At 41.6% G+C, this 18,346-nt stretch overlaps 2 protein-coding genes and 1 long non-coding RNA gene across 5 annotated transcripts in view; 2 read left to right on the top strand and 1 right to left on the bottom strand.

The window, feature by feature from the left end:
- LOC306830190 overlaps positions 1–18,346 on the bottom strand; it is a 332,171-nt gene that overhangs the window by 146,518 nt on the left and 167,307 nt on the right. The window lies entirely within an intron of this gene.
- On the top strand, positions 623–11,525 carry tdrd6a (tudor domain containing 6a; the record flags this gene model as incomplete). Its single annotated transcript, XM_079358760.1, has 4 exons — positions 623–923; positions 1,759–1,845; positions 4,328–10,234; positions 11,515–11,525. The coding sequence occupies exons 3-4, from the start codon at positions 4,402–4,404 to the stop codon at positions 11,523–11,525; spliced, it is 5,844 nt and encodes a 1,947-aa protein (XP_079214886.1). The 5' UTR covers positions 623–923; positions 1,759–1,845; positions 4,328–4,401.
- Positions 11,973–17,673, top strand: LOC306839820 (uncharacterized protein). Of its 3 annotated transcripts, none has more exons than XM_079368727.1 (13): positions 11,973–12,121; positions 12,295–12,349; positions 12,867–12,934; positions 13,019–13,097; positions 13,177–13,253; positions 13,595–13,649; positions 13,893–13,939; positions 14,051–14,105; positions 14,245–14,291; positions 14,394–14,457; positions 14,546–14,613; positions 16,963–17,017; positions 17,161–17,673. In XM_079368727.1, the coding sequence occupies exons 2-13, from the start codon at positions 12,304–12,306 to the stop codon at positions 17,241–17,243; spliced, it is 744 nt and encodes a 247-aa protein (XP_079224853.1). In that variant the 5' UTR covers positions 11,973–12,121; positions 12,295–12,303; the 3' UTR covers positions 17,244–17,673. The 3 variants fall into 3 exon arrangements, with proteins under 3 accessions (XP_079224853.1, XP_079224852.1, XP_079224851.1); XM_079368726.1 differs by having other exon boundaries at positions 12,849–12,934; positions 13,019–13,082; XM_079368725.1 differs by having other exon boundaries at positions 12,849–12,934.

The raw sequence follows: 18,346 nt of genomic DNA, 5'->3' as shown, positions 1-18,346 counted from the left end.
CTGCATTCTGGGAACATAATGCTCTTGTCGGATAGTACGGTACAATTAACTCTTTAAGATAGGATGGTGCCTGACCGTTTAGAGCTTTGTAAGTGAAACCGGTGCAATTAAAAATAGACTAATTTTACAAACAATTTGAACTGATGTCCTCAGTTTCTCTCAGTGTATCTGCTCCTTTGCTAATTATTATCAGCAGGTTTCATTAAGTCTTCCTACTGTACTGGTTAAGAAATGCACATAACCAGTACAGGCAAGAAAATATATATGCTATTTGAAACTTTGTAACACTGCACTGTAACGTTCATTATTATCTTTATTTAAAACGTGTTGTTTGTATTTAAGCTGCTTTCGTTTAGTCTTCTCTTTAATATGTAATGTTTAAACTAGTTTGTCTTTATTGTGTGTATGTCTATTTCAGCCCTTTTTGATCAAGCTTTCCTCTGAGGAAAAGTTCTTAAACCTGCTTATAGTTGATCATCACTTTTCATTAAATATTAAAACAATGTATTTGTATCGTTTAAAATCAGAATAAAAATAGAAAAAAATGTTCATATTTCGTCAATGCCCTCATATTTGATCGTCAGACGTGAAAGTCACTTCCGGATCAGGAGAGAAAAAAAAGTTATCTTTCTGCACGCGCGTGACTCGAGGCTCGTTAACGCTAGTTGATAACTAACGTCACTAACCTCGGTGTGCTGTGGTGTTTTTTTTTCTTCTTTGTGTAATTTGTCGCTTTGATAAAAAAATATATTTTCTTGAGCCAAACAGACGGATCATCTGTCACAACAGAGCAGATACACGGCTGGAGAGCAGTTTTGGCGGTTGGAGGGACGTTAGCACCGCGGCGGCTCCCCGCTGGATTTACCTGCTTAGTTTACCTGGGCACGTTCAGCTGGCAGAGCACGCGGAGTTAAAGAGAAGAGGTGAGTGGTGACATATTTAAACCTGTTTCAGCACCTGTAGTCGGAAGTGTTTGATAGCACTAATTGATAAAGAAGACGTTAGCGACATTAGCTTAACTTTATATATCATAACCGTTAACTGAAAACGGTTTGTGAATAAAAGTTAAAGTTACCATCAAATAACGTTGACGCATCGATATTATAGCTGGTTAGTTAAGTGATAGATTAGTTATCGTCTAAGGTATCTGTTGATGAATTTTTTGATTACAGTTTGTTTTTTATTGACTCAGTTGAATTGCTCTTAAATACATCTCCATGTTAATGTAAAGTAGTTCAAAGAGCTGTATCTCTTTCTTTCTTTATTTAATAAAATAAAGTTTGTCATTATTTTCAATGATATGTAAATGTTTTTTTTTTTAATGTCCGCCTCCTCTGAATTTCCGTCATTTTAACTGAACTATAATGGTTCAGTAGTGTAGATGTTGTAAGATCCCCCCACAGCAGATCTATGTGTAATCAATATTTGTTATAGTTGATAGGTTTGTTGATTGATGATTTATTATTCCTCATTTGATAGCAGAGTTTTTCGATCAGTTATTATCTCTCTTACTGATTTTTATCAAGCTAAGTGAACAAACGATCATGGTCTCAGAGAAGTAAGCTGATGTGTCCTTTGACTCTTATATGAATCCTCTTATAGAGTTAGTTTAATGATCATGACTTCAACTCGACCGTACACTCTGTTTTTAAGACAAACTTATGCTAAAATGATCAGTACTGGCCATCAAGAAAGCTGAGATAACCCAAAGCATATTGAACGTGTTTGATTTAATGATAACAGTTCTCTTGATTTCAGATTTCCCTCTGCTCTTTGTGTTAAGACTTGTGCCAGAGACTTCATCACCGTGACCGTCACAAAGAGAGACACAAGGTGACTCATTTGGTATGTGGCTGTGTTTTCCCTCCACTTCTCTTAAAGACATCTTTGAAAGCAGTTTAAACATCTGTTTGCTGTTTTAGTTTCAACTGGTTGTAAGAGTGTGGCAGAAAGTGATGGAAGGAATAGGGTTTGCATGATTTCCTGTTCAGAAAAATGTGAATTCAAGTGAGGCAAAATAACTAAATCACTCAATCCTACAATTTTTTGTGACTTAATTACAATACTCAAACTTTACAGGTTTGACTTTAACGGGGCCTGTTTGAATATTAATTGTGATTAATTGCAACAGCTCTGCATGAAAAGTATGTGTATCTTCTATCTGGAAGCATGCACACACTGCTACAGACAATTCTGCCTGTATGCTCTCGACATGTATGCAGTTATATGATTGGCTTTTAGATGCATTTATATCAATGCCAGCTCATCAATGTGCTGGTTAACACTGGAGATACATGTGCAGTGTGACGTGCTGCAATACGTATCTTTTTAGTGGCTACAACTGCAGCACATGGCACTTCAGGGTTGTGTGAGTCCCAGGTAGTTCAAACTGATGTGATTTGTTTTAAACTTGGTACTGCTACTGGGCTGTCCTGTATCCTAATTTAACACGCACAACAATAAAGGAAAAATTGCAATACATCCAGATGAGAGTCCTGCACGGGTCCAGTTTTACAGACCCTCATCAGCCTGTAGCTGTAAGGTTCCAAAACCCGACCTGTTACCTGCAATTACCTTCATGTTAAATCTGGAGCCACTCAGACTATGATTTTGTGTTATATATATTTATATTATATGTTGCTGTCAAAATTGGCCTGAAATGTCTTGAATATTCATCCTAAAAAAGTCTATTTTACCCATTTTGGGCACAAGAGGGCAAACCACACAACCATGCACGTACTAATAGTTATATGTATATTTTTTACTTACACACAACAAAATAAGCTAATATATGGTTTTGTCTCAAAGCATAAAACCTTAATTAAATACAACCTCTCTCTGCTCTGTGCTTTGTGTTCGGAGTGAGAGTGCACTCTTCTCAATCATAAGAACAGAAAATCAGCTGAAGTGGGTTCTGCATATTGTTGTCTCATAAAGCCTTTGTATAATATAGTACTATTCTGTCCACATCTCTTAAGCTTGTGTAAACCACAGACTTTATTTCAGACGTCTAACCACAAACCCGTTCAAAATCCCCATTGACTTTTAGAGTTAGGAACCCATGGCGCTTACATGCTAACTAACTCACTTCTGGGTTTTCGGGCTCATTCCTGTGCCGGTCTATAGCCGACACTTTTAGAGCAGCAGTTTACTGATCTCGTTCAGCACCGGGCCCGCTGTCACTGCTACTGCATACCCAGTGCAGTCTGCTGGTACGTAGAGTGTGGCTCCAGATAACTTGTAGACAGATAACTAGCTCTGTTTTCTGTTCAGCATCATATATTCTTTTCCTCACTATAACCTATCATAGCTCCAGATCACTGATGATCTTTTTCTTCGTCTGTTGCAGCAGCTGTGCCCTTTGCTTGTTAGAGACAACTTTTAATATATAGTACAATGTTTCTGTGGTAACTTTTGTGTGGTACCTGTAATAATTAAATGCATGCAATGTAATTATGAGGGTAGGAATTCATTTGTGCTAGTTGTATATTTTCCTGGAATATTAATTTCTATATCTGGATCTTCTTTCAGTTTTTAAATTCCATTAAATATTTGTACTTTGAATATATTAAGCCTTATCTCCCACACACTCACTTCTTTACTCACTCTCTCGCTCTCTCTCACACTTGCGCGCACACACACACACACACACACACACACACACACACACACACTCTGTCTCTCTCTGTCTCTTTTGCTCTCTCTCACTTACACACACACTCTCTTTATTTTTTTAGTCACTGCACAATTAATGTCTCCACAAGAAGGGCAGTAGGTAAATATTGTCTTTCAAAGTGTTTTTAGCAAAGAACACAAGCCTGCCCTCTGCTTGTGGCATGTTACAATCTGTTTGTCGATTTGTTTGGTATTGCACATTGAGCTTGTAGTTTTTATTATGGATTTATTATTAATTTTCTTGACATTAACTCATCAAAGCTGTGAACAAAAAGTCTGAGTCTACCCTTCGGTAGCACTCAATACCACAAGCAATTGGGAACTAGCAACCCTGTTCCAAAGTTTAAATAAGTCACATTCTTAACTGGAATAGATTTAAGAGTATGGCTTACATTAGCAATGTCTTTTAAATGTAGAAAATCCCATGAAATACATGTTTTAGTGTGAGTAAAATGACATCCAGTCATTAAATCTTTTTAAATAAAATAGTTTAATACTTAGTTTGGGCTCTAGAAAGTAATTAGTGTGTGTAGTTTTACCTAAATATTTTTAGAAGTGCACCTAACCCATTGAAACATGAACCACATGTAAACTGTTATTGTCGTTTTAATGTGCATCATTGTTTGTGCCTGTTTGTTTACATGTTTTACAGATAACATCCGGTGCCCCCAAGCCTTGATGAAAGCTGACAAATGATGGGCAGCTTAAGTTCATGAAATCTTCAAAATGACTTCAATATTAGGACTCCCTACAAAAGGATCAGACGTAACAATCCTCATAACCAAAGTCCACCTGCATCCCCTTTGTGTGCTTGTGGAGTTCTGGGGGAAATTTAGCCAGGGGAAGGCTGCAGAGTACGAGTGCCTGGCCAAAGAAATTCAGTACCCTGAAAACACTTTATTAGCGTCTGAAGGAAATTCTGGTGACCAGTGCTTGGTTCAGATTGACGGCACTTGGTATAGGTCCCGCATAGTGTCAAGAAATGGCTCGAACTACAGTGTGTTCCTCATTGACAAAGGGGTTACGTTAAACACCTCCTCCAATAAGCTTGCATGGGGTAACAAGAAGCACTTTCACCTCCCACCTGAAGTGGAATTTTGTGTGCTAGCCAATGTTCTCCCACTCTCACCTGAGAACAGATGGTCTCCAGTGGCTCTGGAATTTCTGAAATCACTCTCTGGAAAGTCTGTCAAGGCATACGTGCAAGATGTTTTGTTGTCACACCGAGCATTTCTACTGCACATCCCTTGCGTTTCCAAAGAAATGTATGAGATGGGAATTGCAAAGAAGCTGTCTCCAGAGGTGTTCCACGAATATGTCCTTTTGTCGCTACAGTCCCAAAGTGAAACTCAAAGGCCTCAAGGGAATGGGCTTAGTTCAGTGCTGGAGGTTGAGAAACTGCACAAACGGGACCAATTTATGTTCCCAGAGCTGCAAGCAGGAACAGTGGAGACGGTCATAGTCACAGACGTGACAAATCCTCTGAGGATTTTTTGCCAGTTGAAGGTGTTCTCTCAAGAGTTGAGGAAACTCTCAGAACAGATCACACAGTGTTGTGAGGGAAGAAAGACCAATTGTGTTATAGGTCCAGAAATGATTGGGTTTCCATGTGCTGCAAGGGGAAGTGATGGCAGATGGTACCGCTCTGTTCTTCAACAGATATTCCCAAACAACCAAGTAGTGGAAGTGTTGAATGTTGACTATGGAACAAAGAAGTTTGTGCAAGTGGAGAATGTCAGATCATTGGCTACAGAGTTCTTCAGGATGCCTGTAGTTACTTATATTTGCTCCCTCCATGGACTCATTGACAAAGGAGTTGGCTGGACAACCAGGCAAATTGACTATCTCAGAACACTCCTTCTGAGCAAGACATTGATTGCCAAATTCGAGTACCAAAGCATCTCTGAGGGCGTTTACTATGTCACACTCTATGGGGATGAGAACACCAACATTAACAAACTGTTTAGTTCAAACTTGAGCTGTTCCCTAGAAAGTGAAAAAACGCTTGAAGATTATACCATCTGTAACACTCCATACAGGCGCCAGCATCCACCATCACCAGATGGATATCAAAACACGATGTTGGAAAAGGAAGAAAGGAAAGGAGTCGTACAGAAGTTTCCAGCTGAAGACCTGTCCCTCAACTCCTCACATGCTGCAGTTGTCATGCATGTATCTGACCCATCAGAATTCTGGATCCAAACCACAAACTATGCAAATGAGCTGAATGAACTGATGGATGAAATCTACCATCTGTACAAAGATTCAGTGGATACAGATGTAAGAAATCCCACTGTTGGCCTCTACTGTGCTTCCAAGGCAGAAGATGGTGACTTCTACAGAGCAACTGTTACTGAAGTTGGTGAGACAAAAATCAAGGTGTTTTTTGTTGATTATGGAAACACCGAAGTTGTTGATAGGAGTCACATCAGGATGCTTCCTGACAAGTTCAGAAAGCTGCCATGCCTGGCATTGAAATGCACATTGGCGGGTGTCAGGCCAAAGGATGAAAAATGGAGTCCCAGCGACAGTGACTTTTTCAACACATCAGTAAAAGACAAAGTACTAAATGTACACGTGACGGCTAAACATGATGACAACTATGCTGTCCAACTAGCAGATCCTGAAGCCAAGGGAGAAAAAGATCTTGCTGCATTGATGTGTAGTTATAATCATGCTGAAATGGCAAAGACACCGAGACCTCTCAAAGCCAAAATGCCAGCGCAAACTGCTATTCTTCCAACTGTACAACTTCCAGATGCCAGGCTTATGGCAGTACACATCAACAGTGGATCTTCTTCCCAGACCACAAATGCAGTGGGCCTTGCCAGTAATCTAAGAACTCCTACCTTCAAGGAGAACATGTTTCCTACTGGAAGTGTCCTAGATGTCTGTGTGTCCTTCATCGAAAGCCCAAACGACTTTTGGTGCCAGCTAGTACAGAATGCTGGATTTCTGAAATTGCTCATGCATGACATGCAGTCTTACTACGAAGGCAGCAAGTTTCAGCCTCCTGTAGAACTAGCTTGTGTCGCTCGCCACCCACTTAACAGAATGTGGTACAGGGCCCTTGTCATTCAACGACATGAAACACCTCATGTGGATGTCTTGTTTGTTGACTATGGCCAGACAGAAACTGTCTCCCTCTATGACCTGCGGGGGATCTGCCCACAATTTCTCACTCTTCAAGGACAAGCTTTTCGATGCAGTCTCTTAAATCCTGTTGACCCCACATCTGCCACAAATGAGTGGAATGAGGAGGCAGTGGCAAAGTTCAAAAGCTTCGTTCAAACTGCTGAATCCAACTTTGTGATTTTGAAGTGTACCATCTATGCTGTTATGTACAGTGAGCAGAAGATTGTCTTCAACATTGTGGATCTAGAAACTCCATTTGAGAGTGTCTCTACCAGCATGGTCAACCTACTTAAAAGTGCACCTCCCAAGAAACCAGCTGGGTCATCATTCCGCCTGGACACATACTACTTCTCTACACACAATGTTAAAATTGGAACAGAGGAACAGGTCACGGTGACAAGTGTGAAGAATGTCAGTCAGTTCTATTGCCAGCTAGAGAGAAATGCTGATGTGATAAAAGATCTCAACGTCAAAGTTAGCAATCTCTGTCGTCAGCTTGAGAATGTAAAGCTCCCAAAAGTGTTTGGAACTTTATGCTTTGCAAAGTATACTGATGGGCAGTGGTACAGAGGACAGATCAAAGCCACAAAGCCAGCGATTCTTGTTCATTTTGTGGATTACGGTGACACTATTGAGGTGGAAAAATCGGACTTGCTTCCAGTTCCCAGAGAGGCTAATGACATCATGTCTGTGCCTGTGCAAGCACTAGTGTGCACACTCTCTGACGTCTGCGCCGATGTTCCCAGTCAGATGAACAGCTGGTTTGAGAAAAACGTGACGGAGTGCAAATTTCGGGCTCTAGTAGTGGCTCGAGATCCTGATGGTAAACTGCAGGTCGAGCTGTATCATGGGAACACGCAAATAAATTCAAAAATCAAGAAGATGTTTCCGATTGAGATGGAGCGTTCAGAAAAGATGGTTGTTCACCAGGGATGGACGACACTGGACACTACGAGAAATCCAGCGGCAAAGAGTATGAAAGTTGTTCCACAACAGGCCGAGAAAACTGAAACGCAAACCGTCCGAAAAAAACTTTCTGACACAAAACCTGCACATAAATGGAGGGATGTTGACAAGGACCTAAAGTCTGAACCTAAGCCCCCTCGCAGTCTTTGTGAAAATGGTCAGAAGGTAAAAACTGAACCATTAAGACTGTATCAAACGCCACACCAAAGGAAGGCAAGTGAAAGGACGCAGAGTGATAAAGAAAATGGCTCTGAGGCAGCAGCTGCCCATATCAAAGTAAGAAATGTGACTCTTCCTACAGAAACTAATGAGCTTGTGAAGTCCAAATCACCTGTCACAGAATCTCAGGAGGAAAGCAATGTTGGGAAACTACCTAAACTTGCAGAACTACCTCCACAGTCTATTACATCAGGCATGGAAGCAGAAGTGTACATCTCCCACTGCAACAACCCTCTGAGTTTCTATGTGCAACTTGTCAGAGACGAGGATGACATTTTCTCGTTGGTGGAAAAGCTCAATGATGCTAAATCCAACAACCAAACCAACGTCAAAGATGTGCAACTGGATGACCTTGTTCAAGCAGAGTTTGCAGAGGATTCATCATGGTACCGGGCAGTTGTAAAAGAAGTTCATAGCAACGCGATGGTACTTGTTGAGTTTGTTGACTTTGGAAACACGACAGTTTTGCCAGTTTCCACGATAGGCAGACTGCAAAATTCCTTCTTGCAACTTCCCATGTACAGCGCACACTGTGTGCTGAGCCACGCACTAACTCTTGAAGAAGAGAAGGTGCTTGATCCAGAAGTGGTGTCGGCATTCAAAAAAGACAGTGGTGCTAATGGAGAGAAGGTGCTCAAGTGCTTGTTTATCAGGCAGTCGGGATCTGTGTGGGAAGTGAGTCTTACGGACAGCGGTGAGGATGTCGTTTGTAAAGTACCTTCAACACGTTCAACTGATGGTTCTGAAATGAAGTCGGGAAAACCTGAAGAACTGACAGACGCACCTGCCCAGAACTCTGACATCAAGCAGCTTCCAGAGAGCTTAGACAAGTCACTGAAATCCTGTTTTCTTTGTTACCCCAAACAAGAGCTTTCAGAGGGGCAACAGTGTGAAGTCTACATCACAACTACAAACGAAGATCAGACGTTTTGGTGTCAGCATGCAGACTCAGAAGAGCTCGATAAGATAACATTTAATGTTGCAGAGGTTGGGGATTCAGCCAACCACAAAGTTCTAGACCCAGGCTCTCTCTCCCCTGGTAGCCCATGCATTGCTCTGTTTTCAGATGATAATCTCTGGTACCGCGCAGAGGTCATCGACAAAGAAGGGGACGAGCTGTTTGTTTCCTTTGTGGATTACGGAAACAAGTCCAAAGTCAGCGTATCAGACGTGAGAGAAATACCCCATGACCTGACTCAAAGTCCTCCAAAGGCATTTTTATGTGAGCTGGTAGGCTTGGATGCCTCAACTGGATCCTGGGACAGCGGTGCAGTAGATGAGCTGTTGGCTCTCACAGTGGACAAAACCTTACAGCTGACCGTCACGCGTGTATCAAAAGAAGACGGTAAAGTCAAGCACGTTGTGCAGATAGAATGCGAAGGTGAAACGATGAACGAGGCACTGGCCACCTGGTGGAGGAGCTCCGTGACTGAAAACAATCCTGTTGCAGTTGAGCCGACGGATTCAGACAAAAGAGCGCTGCAATGTGAGCACACAGTGGAAGAGACTGTGCCAACAGAGAAGCAGCGAGAGTACCTAAACAAACAGATTGATGCTTCTGTTACTTGTGCAGACCCTCTAAGAGACCACCGTGAAGAACAGAGAGCAGAGGAGACTAATAACTCTCATACTGAAAATGGGGTCTCAAAACTTGCAAGTAGTCCAAAGAACAGTAAAAGCTCTGCAGATAATGTTCAAACTGACTCTCTAGATGTTTCCGCGGAGGAAGAAAGAAATCAGATTTACAGTGAAGGCGATGAGACCCCTGAACCTGTCTTACTGAAAACCACAGAGAGCCTGACAAGTACTGTTTCCAAGGAAGGGACGTGTATGGACCCTACTATGGTGGTGTCTCTAATTTATCCAAAAGACATTTTGACATTTGACGGTGGTATAAATGAAGCCATGTTTGTTCCTGAAACCGAGGAAGACACTTTGGAACCTGACGACTTACATTCTCCGTTAGATGAGAATCCTGCAGAGACCATAGACGAGTCAGGGATCGAAACAACCGACTTGGAGTCACAGCTCGGAGAGGTTGATTCCTCCAACATTGAAAGCAGCTTTGATATGACCGTGTTATCTACCGAAACCAACTCAGGGATAGAAAAGGAGAATGTTTGGATGATGGACACTTCTGGGCAAGATGAATCGGGGATCACAGCATCGGCCTTGGAGTCTCCACCTGGGAATGTTCATGTCGACAACATGGAAAGCAGCCTTGACACCATTTTTGCTGGTAAGCAATATTTTATTTATTTATTTATTTTTTTCATCTTTGTTTCTTAGTTATAAGCCTCCCATAAAGTAAGCAGCTTCTAAAATGAATACCGTAAATTCCGTACTATTGAGCGCACCTGGATATAAGCCGCACCGGCTAAAAATAAGTAAATAAATGTATTTGTACATATATAAGCCGCACTTGATTATAAGCCGCAGGTGTCCACGCTATAACAAGAGCTATTTACACAGACGTAGGCTACCGGTAACATCCGCAAATACTGTAGCGTCCGTACGGACGTTAAAGGACGACGAGAGCGTTCAAATAATAACTTTTAATAACCCGATCACTGTCGGCCGTGACCACGCCGTTTACAGCAGAGAGCAACACATAACTTGCCGTAACAATCCAACTCTCTCCCCCAGCGTTCTCTCATACAGCCACTCAACACGTTCTCGCTGGTGCATTCACTGACTCTCCACATAATCGGAATTATGAACACATTATCAACTACTGACTTTACAACATGAACCGTTACAATACGAAGCCTAGCCGACGGTGTCTGTAACACGGCTGATGAAAAAGATGACCGTAATATATTTCACAAGAAAAAGTCCATCCATTCACTGCCTCAGAATGACTTCATTACTCACTTCCTCAGTCTCTGTTGTCGCTGTCAGTGTCATCTTAACGTGCAGCAGCTCTGTTAGCTTCTTTGACAGCCAGGTCGATCGCCTTTAACTCGAAAGCTGCATCATATGTATTTCTCCGTGTGTTTTCCATCATGAGGGTGCGTGCATGAAGCGCAAAATGACTGATATTAAGATCCGACGTGACGAAGTCAAATGTTTTTGCGGCAGAAGCTCATTGTCCCCCATAAAAAATCCATGCATTAGCCGCACCGGAGTAGAAGCCGCAGTGCTCGAAGTGTGAGAAAAAAGTAGCGGCTTATAGTCCAGAATTTACGGTAATTTGTAAATTATGCAATTGTAGAAAATGACTCCATAAAAACCTGTTGTATCATGCTCATATTCTCTTGTTTGTTTCAATCACAACATAACTGAGGTCATACTGTATGTCGCCAGGCTGTAATGTTTTTTTAACTTTGAATTTCAGAGTCAACTCATGAAACTGGGGAGAAAGAAAGGGCTGATTCTGTAAGCAGCACAACAACAGTGAAAATGGTAAATTATGATGCAAATGCACACGTGGAATATACATGATGTGTACTCCAGCTGACCTGGGCAACTATTGGTCGATAGACTTGATGACATAACTATGTGTTTTATTTTCTGAAGATTGCCCGTGAAGCCATTTGGCCAAGTGACAGCCTTGATGTGTGTAAAATTGTTGAGGACACGTCTGAATACTTGAAGCTGGTATGTATGTATGTGGCAAACTCTGTATCACTTGGTTCTGTCCTAAAGTCCTAGTGCTGATCGTAGTTTCATAAAGTCTGTAGGCATTTTGTGTTTCATTAAATACATTTGAAGAAAAGAATTGGATAGACATATTTGCCCGGGCGTGATGTTTTAATGTTTCTGATGTACTGGTGTGTTCTGTCATCTTTTGTAGCATCAGACTGATTTAGTGCTGGCTTCCTGTGTGCTTCCTGCGTCTGGTAAGGGAGTGATTAAGTAAACAGGCAACATTTTCAGGGCAAGGAATGACGATGTCGTTTTAAAGAAACCTTCCCCTTTAGGTAGCTAAACCTAGAATGTGTCTTACTTCATAGGCAGTAAGGCTCTCTTTGAATTGGGGAAACGTGTTGCACTGTGTTGAAATAACTGATTGACACAAAGTGTAAATGTGCTGGTCTTCACAGAGACTAACTCGGGGCAGGACTCTGTTGCTGAAGGTGATGAACCAAAAGAAAATACGTCATGCGTTACTTCAAATGACGAGGTAATGTTGTCAAGAGCAAATCCTCCTTTAGCCTTGTTCAATGACGATCAATCATTTCCCTTTTCCTCTCAACTCCCTCACTCATCTTTATGATAGTTTTTTGTCAAGTATTGACGGCAGTCACCTGTGAACACATTCCTCAGGCTAATGATGGATAATCTGTTCTGGTTCAGGGTGACGTGATGACTGAAGAGGAGACGGTGGGTCTTCACAAGGCCGACTGTTCAGGTACATTTTCTCACAAATAGTTTGTTTGCCTTTATGTTTATGTTGTAGTGACGAGGAATATGTTCCCACTAACAGATTAATTCTGCTAGTTTTCAAGGTCCAGAAGTGCTTCAACTGTTTATTAAACTTGAGATTGATAAAGTTTTTTCAATTCAAAGTGCAAAACTGTGACGTTGCAGTTAAAAAAATACAAGATAAAATCTGCCCCTTTGTCTTAGTCATGTCTTACTCTACTGACCAGGTAAAGACTGTGGAACCACACTTTAGTGTAAATGATCAAAAGTGATTGTTAGCCCATCAAAGTCATTCAGCCAAAACAAACACAACAGTAATGTACATTATGGCTCCTGGTTTAAACACCTTTACATTTCCCCACTGCGTTTACTTGTGTTGTTTACTTTTGTGAATATTAAAGAAATGCAAACGTGTGCTCTATTAATCAAGTAGATCACATCCAATGTGATACTTAACGAGCAGGGAGTCACTCGGAAGCATTTAGGCAACACGTCTCTTTCAGACCCTGCAGACCCTCGAGCTGACGCTGCCAGAGAGCGACACCCCTGCACTGCTTCTTCTCAATATCCGGTAATAGTTTTACCAACACATTTGTAAAACTCAGCCTGCACACATTCCCCCTCTGATACGTGACTCTCTTTTCTTGCTGCTCAGGATGACGAAGTGAAAGAAGGGAGCTGCTCTGCTGAAGAGGCCTGTTTGACCGATGTCTGCACAGGTGAAGTTAAACAGAGTGCGTGGCGTGCATCAGGGTTTTTTTTTATTTATCTTCATCATCATCATCATCATGTTGTGTATCATGTGCACTGCAGATCTAAATGAGCCAAGTGATGGAGAAGTCTCCAGTACACCAGATGATTGTCTCGTATGTATGGCAGAACAGGAAATGGTAAATTTCATCACACTCAGTTTCCCAAAGTCAGGTACTGGCTTCTTCAGGGTTTTTATGCCGAGTTTCTGCCCAGGTTTTCTAAAACTCAGACTGGATTTTAAAGTCCTACTAAAATTTCCAAAGAACTAATCCTACTACTATAACAACATTAAAAAGCACGACCAATAGCAGAGTGTACTCTTGAATGTGTCGGTGGTGGTTTAGAGAACCATCTCTGTTAGCTTGACATTGATCAGGAACATTAACTGTCAAACATCGTTTGAAACAGATTTGCTTTCTGCACCGTTATGCTGCTGTTGCATGTGAGGTTGAAAAAGTTCACATTTTCTTCAACTTAGGTCCAAAGACGATCTCTGGTTTCTTGTACAGAGCTTCGTCATGAACAATCAGTCGGTGAGTAACTAATAACAACAATCTACTAAACGCACCATAAAAGGCCGATGAAACATTCCGCAGACCTGGTTACAGAGTGTGATTTATTATTTACAAACGTCAAGCTTCAACGTCTCTCAAACAGTTCACGATTGGTCGTCTTGATCCCAGAGGTCTCTGCGCGTAGTTTGGTCCTGTTTGGTCTAAAAAGATGTACAGCATATGAAGAAGATCTGAAGTCTGATTTTGTAATTCTCTTCACAGAAGCTCCCTCAGAGCATGATGTAGACTGTGAGTCCTTGAAAAGCAAGGTAAGGATATCTGTCTGTGGAGAATATGAATGCACTGTTATTATTAGCTCATAGTTTCCAATGAGCGGGTGTGTGTAACAAAACGTGCTCAGAGCTGTCTTCTGTTTTCAGAATAACTCAACGACCGAAGACGAGCCGGCGACTCTGCAGGAAGATTCACTTTCTGGTTTGTACGGTTGTCTTCCTTGTTTGTAAATGAAGGTTGAATTAAAACACTTTTGACTGTTGCTGTATTTTCTATTTGCATACTTTGAAGCCATGTTTACTTTGGTTAGATGTTGTTGTTCTCTGTTTTTTGTTTGCAGCTCTGCCAACTGATCCGGAGGTCTTCTCAATTTCCTGTCCAGATCTGGTAAAAGAGATAAATCAACACTCAATTCACATAAAAAAAAAACAAAAAAAAACAAACATGTGACACTGACAAGTGAAAGGCTGCTGTGTCTCTTTTTTCCAGTGTGACCTGGTTGAAGAGGTGACCTGTCTGGTTGGGGAGATCTGTCTGACAGACATCTGCAGAGGTATCACCCCCCCCCTGTAACCAGCGATGCAGAAAGAGACATTCTGTAGGTTTGAAAGCCTGATGATATGAATACTTGTGTTTTCAAGAATCCCCAAGACACACAGAAACAGAAGACAGGGAGCAGACGGTGGAAACACCCCCCCAACAAAAAGAGGTAACCGTTTACGAGGACTGGGAATCACAGATAAGCCACATGATACATGACCAAATCTGATAAAGACAAGACTACAGAAAGCCCCTTCAAAGGTTCAGTGCAGGATGAACCCTCCTCTTCTCATGCTTCACTTACTTTCTTTTCTTTGTCTCTGCTGTCCAGCGTTCTCTCTCTGGGCTCTTCAGTTAACTCCCCTTCATGGCAGAAGCACCGCCGTGAGGAGTCGTGATGAGGCAAACTGCCACGGTGTCGGTTTAAACCTGTTTTTACTAATATGTACAGTCAACATGTTTTATGAGCAATGATGTGACCGCTCTATCCACAGAGGAGGAGAATAATACATCGCCCTGTTCACGTCTTGTCCCACTCCGAGGTTTAACCTTCAGGGAGAGATGTTGCCTGAAGTGGCTGATTTGTGTCTAACATAATTCCAAAAGTTTGATTTCTAAATGCGTGTTAAATAAGTAACTCATGCTCACAGTAGTACGTTTCTGTGATGAATGTTCTTTTGGTAATATATGCCCAGAATCATGTTTTTATTTTCTGTTAAACGTTTTAAATGTCTGATGACTCATCCTGTACTCAAGGGCGCTAACTAATATTCAATTTAAAGTGGTGAATCTAACGGTTAAATTAAATTCACCCTATAAGGTCATGTCCCGCCTTCTATCTTTTGATTGGTTCTGTCCCATTTCTCAATGCGTCACAGCACGACAGTTGGATACTTGATTTTAAAATGTTCAGCCTTTGTCATGGAGATGGAATGTTTTGGGGGGGGGTTTGAAGCGGATGTTGCCATGGCGATGTAACACGTTTGTTTTTTTCAACCCAACCCTTTTTTTTTTTCCACGTCGATAAGCATCAGTGGTAAGAACCTGTTTTTCACAGGTAGACATGAAGCGTCACTGGCTGTGTCATTGATTCTGCTCCATTTGGGACCAGGCCGACAATTTTAAAATCCTTCCGTGTGAACCGGGCATTAATTTATTATCACCTTTAAGATTTGAGTCTGGTTTTAAACATCTGAGGTCTGATAGCTGTTTGGGAGACTCACGAAAAGAAAGTCTACTCGTGAAAAATGTTGGTTGTTTTTGCAACCACTGAAGTCTCCCCCTGCTGGCTATTAGAAAGAATGCAGGCTTCAGTAGGATCGTAGGTTGCCCCAAATAATGTGATTGGGACTTTTAGACAGTGTAGTACTTTTACAAGAAAGAGGGCTAATTTAATTTGACCATCAAAATAGTTCATCTTTGCACTTACACCCTGGTGTTATTAGTGTTTTTCCTACCATTATATAACGGCACACTTTGTGGATAATCGACGCAAAAAGAACATGTTCCGATGTTTTCTTCAATGGGCAGTTCTGTAAGAGAGGAGTCCAGTAAGGCTGGGTGTCGGGTCAGGACACTTGTGAGCTTCCCATCTCTGATTATGATGATTATATGATGATTCCACTGAACATGTAATCACAGTAACTAGGTTTCTGATGTTCACTCTCACGACCGTCAGAGTCCAGAGGTCAGTCACTCTTCTGTGAGAACACTGTACGTTCTACTCCAGCTAGCTGCCAGTGATGTCACAACCATGTTACCAGTGCACATGAGAACACTTGTCTAAAGCCTGGTTCACACGGCAGGATAATTACGCCGATTTTGGCCCCGATTCTCCCCTTCCGATAATCTTAAGGACGCCCCGATCATCATAAGATAATCTTATAAGATCATCCTGCCGTGTGTGGTGTGTTCAGAACGCTCTCGTCTGGTCGGAAGAATGTCGGGACCACTCCGATCTCAAATCAGGGATATTCAACATGTTGGATTGTTTTGGCCAGATCTCTCATCATGTGTGGTGTTTCCCCTCCGAGGAGAAAACGAGCACGAGCCTGTTGACTGTGACGCGTAGCCAATCAGAAAGCGTGTAGCGAGGAAACACCGGCAGCAAAACAACTACTCACCTCCATATCATCATGTAGCAAGTACAGTTCATGCTCCCGTTGTCTCCGCTCCTTTGACCGACGCCTCTTTTTAAAACGTGTTTTTCAGATAAAAACAGCACAAACGATCCCTGTTACATCCTCTTCGTCCGTTTGTTGACTCTGGAATCACGTTTGATCTCGAGAGGTTTTGCGAGATTTCCAGTCTGATCGGGGGACGTTCGCGAGTGAAATCGGCTCGTGTGTGGTGTGTTGATGTTGCCGTGTGGCCGCACACCACACACTGTACGACCAACACTGTAAAACCTCAGATTATTTATCACCATGTGTGTGCTCTCTAAAGTTTGGGAAATCTGCCGACAATTTTAAAATCCTGCCGTGTGAACCAGCCTTAAGCTTTGTTGATGGTTTTCTAGGATTTCAACACTGGTGTGATGGGGGAAGAAACATCCTCTTCTGACGATAGTTTTGGTAAGTGATATGATTAATTTGGTTAAATTCAGCTTCCACTCACTACTACATACTGCTAGTTTGTATTTCAGAAGTTGATCTGTGTAAATCGTGTTCTGCATGCAATGAATAAAGATACTCTCTTTCCTTCCATCCTTCGTTAGAGGATCAGCTTTCGAAGATCACTCATCTCTCTTTGAAGATAAATGATGGTTCTGCAGATTCTCAGACGCAGTCAGAGGAGTGACAACCTTCACGAGTCTTCATCAAAGAGATGATGCAGAAATGTTTCTTTAAGTTGTAAAGTTCTATCTTTGTTGTGTTCCTTACTCGATGGCAGTCTTGAATATTGGATTTACCTGCCAGGTTGTCTTTATCCTTTGATTTCATTGTTCTCATGACACAAAAACGTGTAGTTCAGAGTGCCACTGTACAACACCAGCAGTCATTATCTCAAGAGTTCTTAGCATTCTTGTGCTTGTGCCTTACTTTGGGCACTGTTATGTAACGGATGATCTGTCCTGATAAACGAATAGAATTCTTGATAGAAATAGAACTGAATCTTTGGTTGAATATAAAAAATGCAGCAGTTTTCAAGAAATCTCCCTGTTTAGTGTGGATTCATGCATGCGATAAAGCTGTATTTATGTTGGCACAATAAATATCGTTAGAGCCAAGCAGACAAGTGGTTTATATTTTTTTTAAATTTCCCATTTGTTGGCGAAGTGTGATGGTTCTTATTCTGCCCCAATATCTAAATGAACAAATAATCACAAGAACTTTGATTGACTGCTCCTTCGATCATATAGTGTGCAGTGTTTTATCTAATAGTGATGGTTTCAAACCTTTCCAATGATCAGTCGTCTGTCTTAATAAAAGTAAACATTTCAGAATGATGTAAAACTAGTTGAGCTCCCTAACGGGTTTTCTGAACTGGAAAATCAGGCCTTTAAAGGTCACATTTCACTATGTTTTCTAACACTTATGTTTTCCTAGTTGGTCTTCAGAAAGTGTGAGTCACGCATGTGTTACTTCAGAGGGCTCGGTAAACTCTTCAGGAGCAGCCGACCATGCTGGAAATCCTGTGTCAGCCCAACGTCAGGCTGAGAGCTGAGGCGGGATTTAAACACTCCTTACAAACCACTCCCACCTGTAACTATGGATAACACATTATTCATATAATCAGAACGCCTGCGTTGTTAAAAATAAATAAAAATCACCCCTGTACCGTTTTTGTTTAAGAGGACAAAACAAGTGTTGTATCTTCAGGAATATTGTTCCAGGCTGTAAGAACGTTGATTTCTGCTGTAAAAACAACTTTTTGGCTCTGCTGTGTAAGTGACTTCCAGG

Source organism: Symphodus melops (genome assembly GCF_947650265.1).
Source record: "Symphodus melops genome assembly, chromosome: 1".
In the NCBI taxonomy this organism is placed as follows: Eukaryota; Metazoa; Chordata; class Actinopteri; order Labriformes; family Labridae; genus Symphodus; species Symphodus melops.
This window is presented reverse-complemented; position numbering and strand designations above follow the sequence as displayed.

What these genes read in the sequence shown, in the direction of transcription:
- LOC306839820 (XM_079368725.1), top strand. Translation starts at nt 12,304, where the DNA reads ATGACTGAAGAGGAGACGGTGGGTCTTCACAAGGCCGACTGTTCAG. An exon ending in GTGAGTCCTTGAAAAGCAAG is followed by an intron (nt 13,940 to 14,050) that starts GTAAGGATATCT and finishes TTCTGTTTTCAG; the next exon opens with AATAACTCAACGACCGAAGA. An exon ending in CACCCCCCCAACAAAAAGAG is followed by an intron (nt 14,614 to 16,962) that starts GTAACCGTTTAC and finishes ATGGTTTTCTAG; the next exon opens with GATTTCAACACTGGTGTGAT.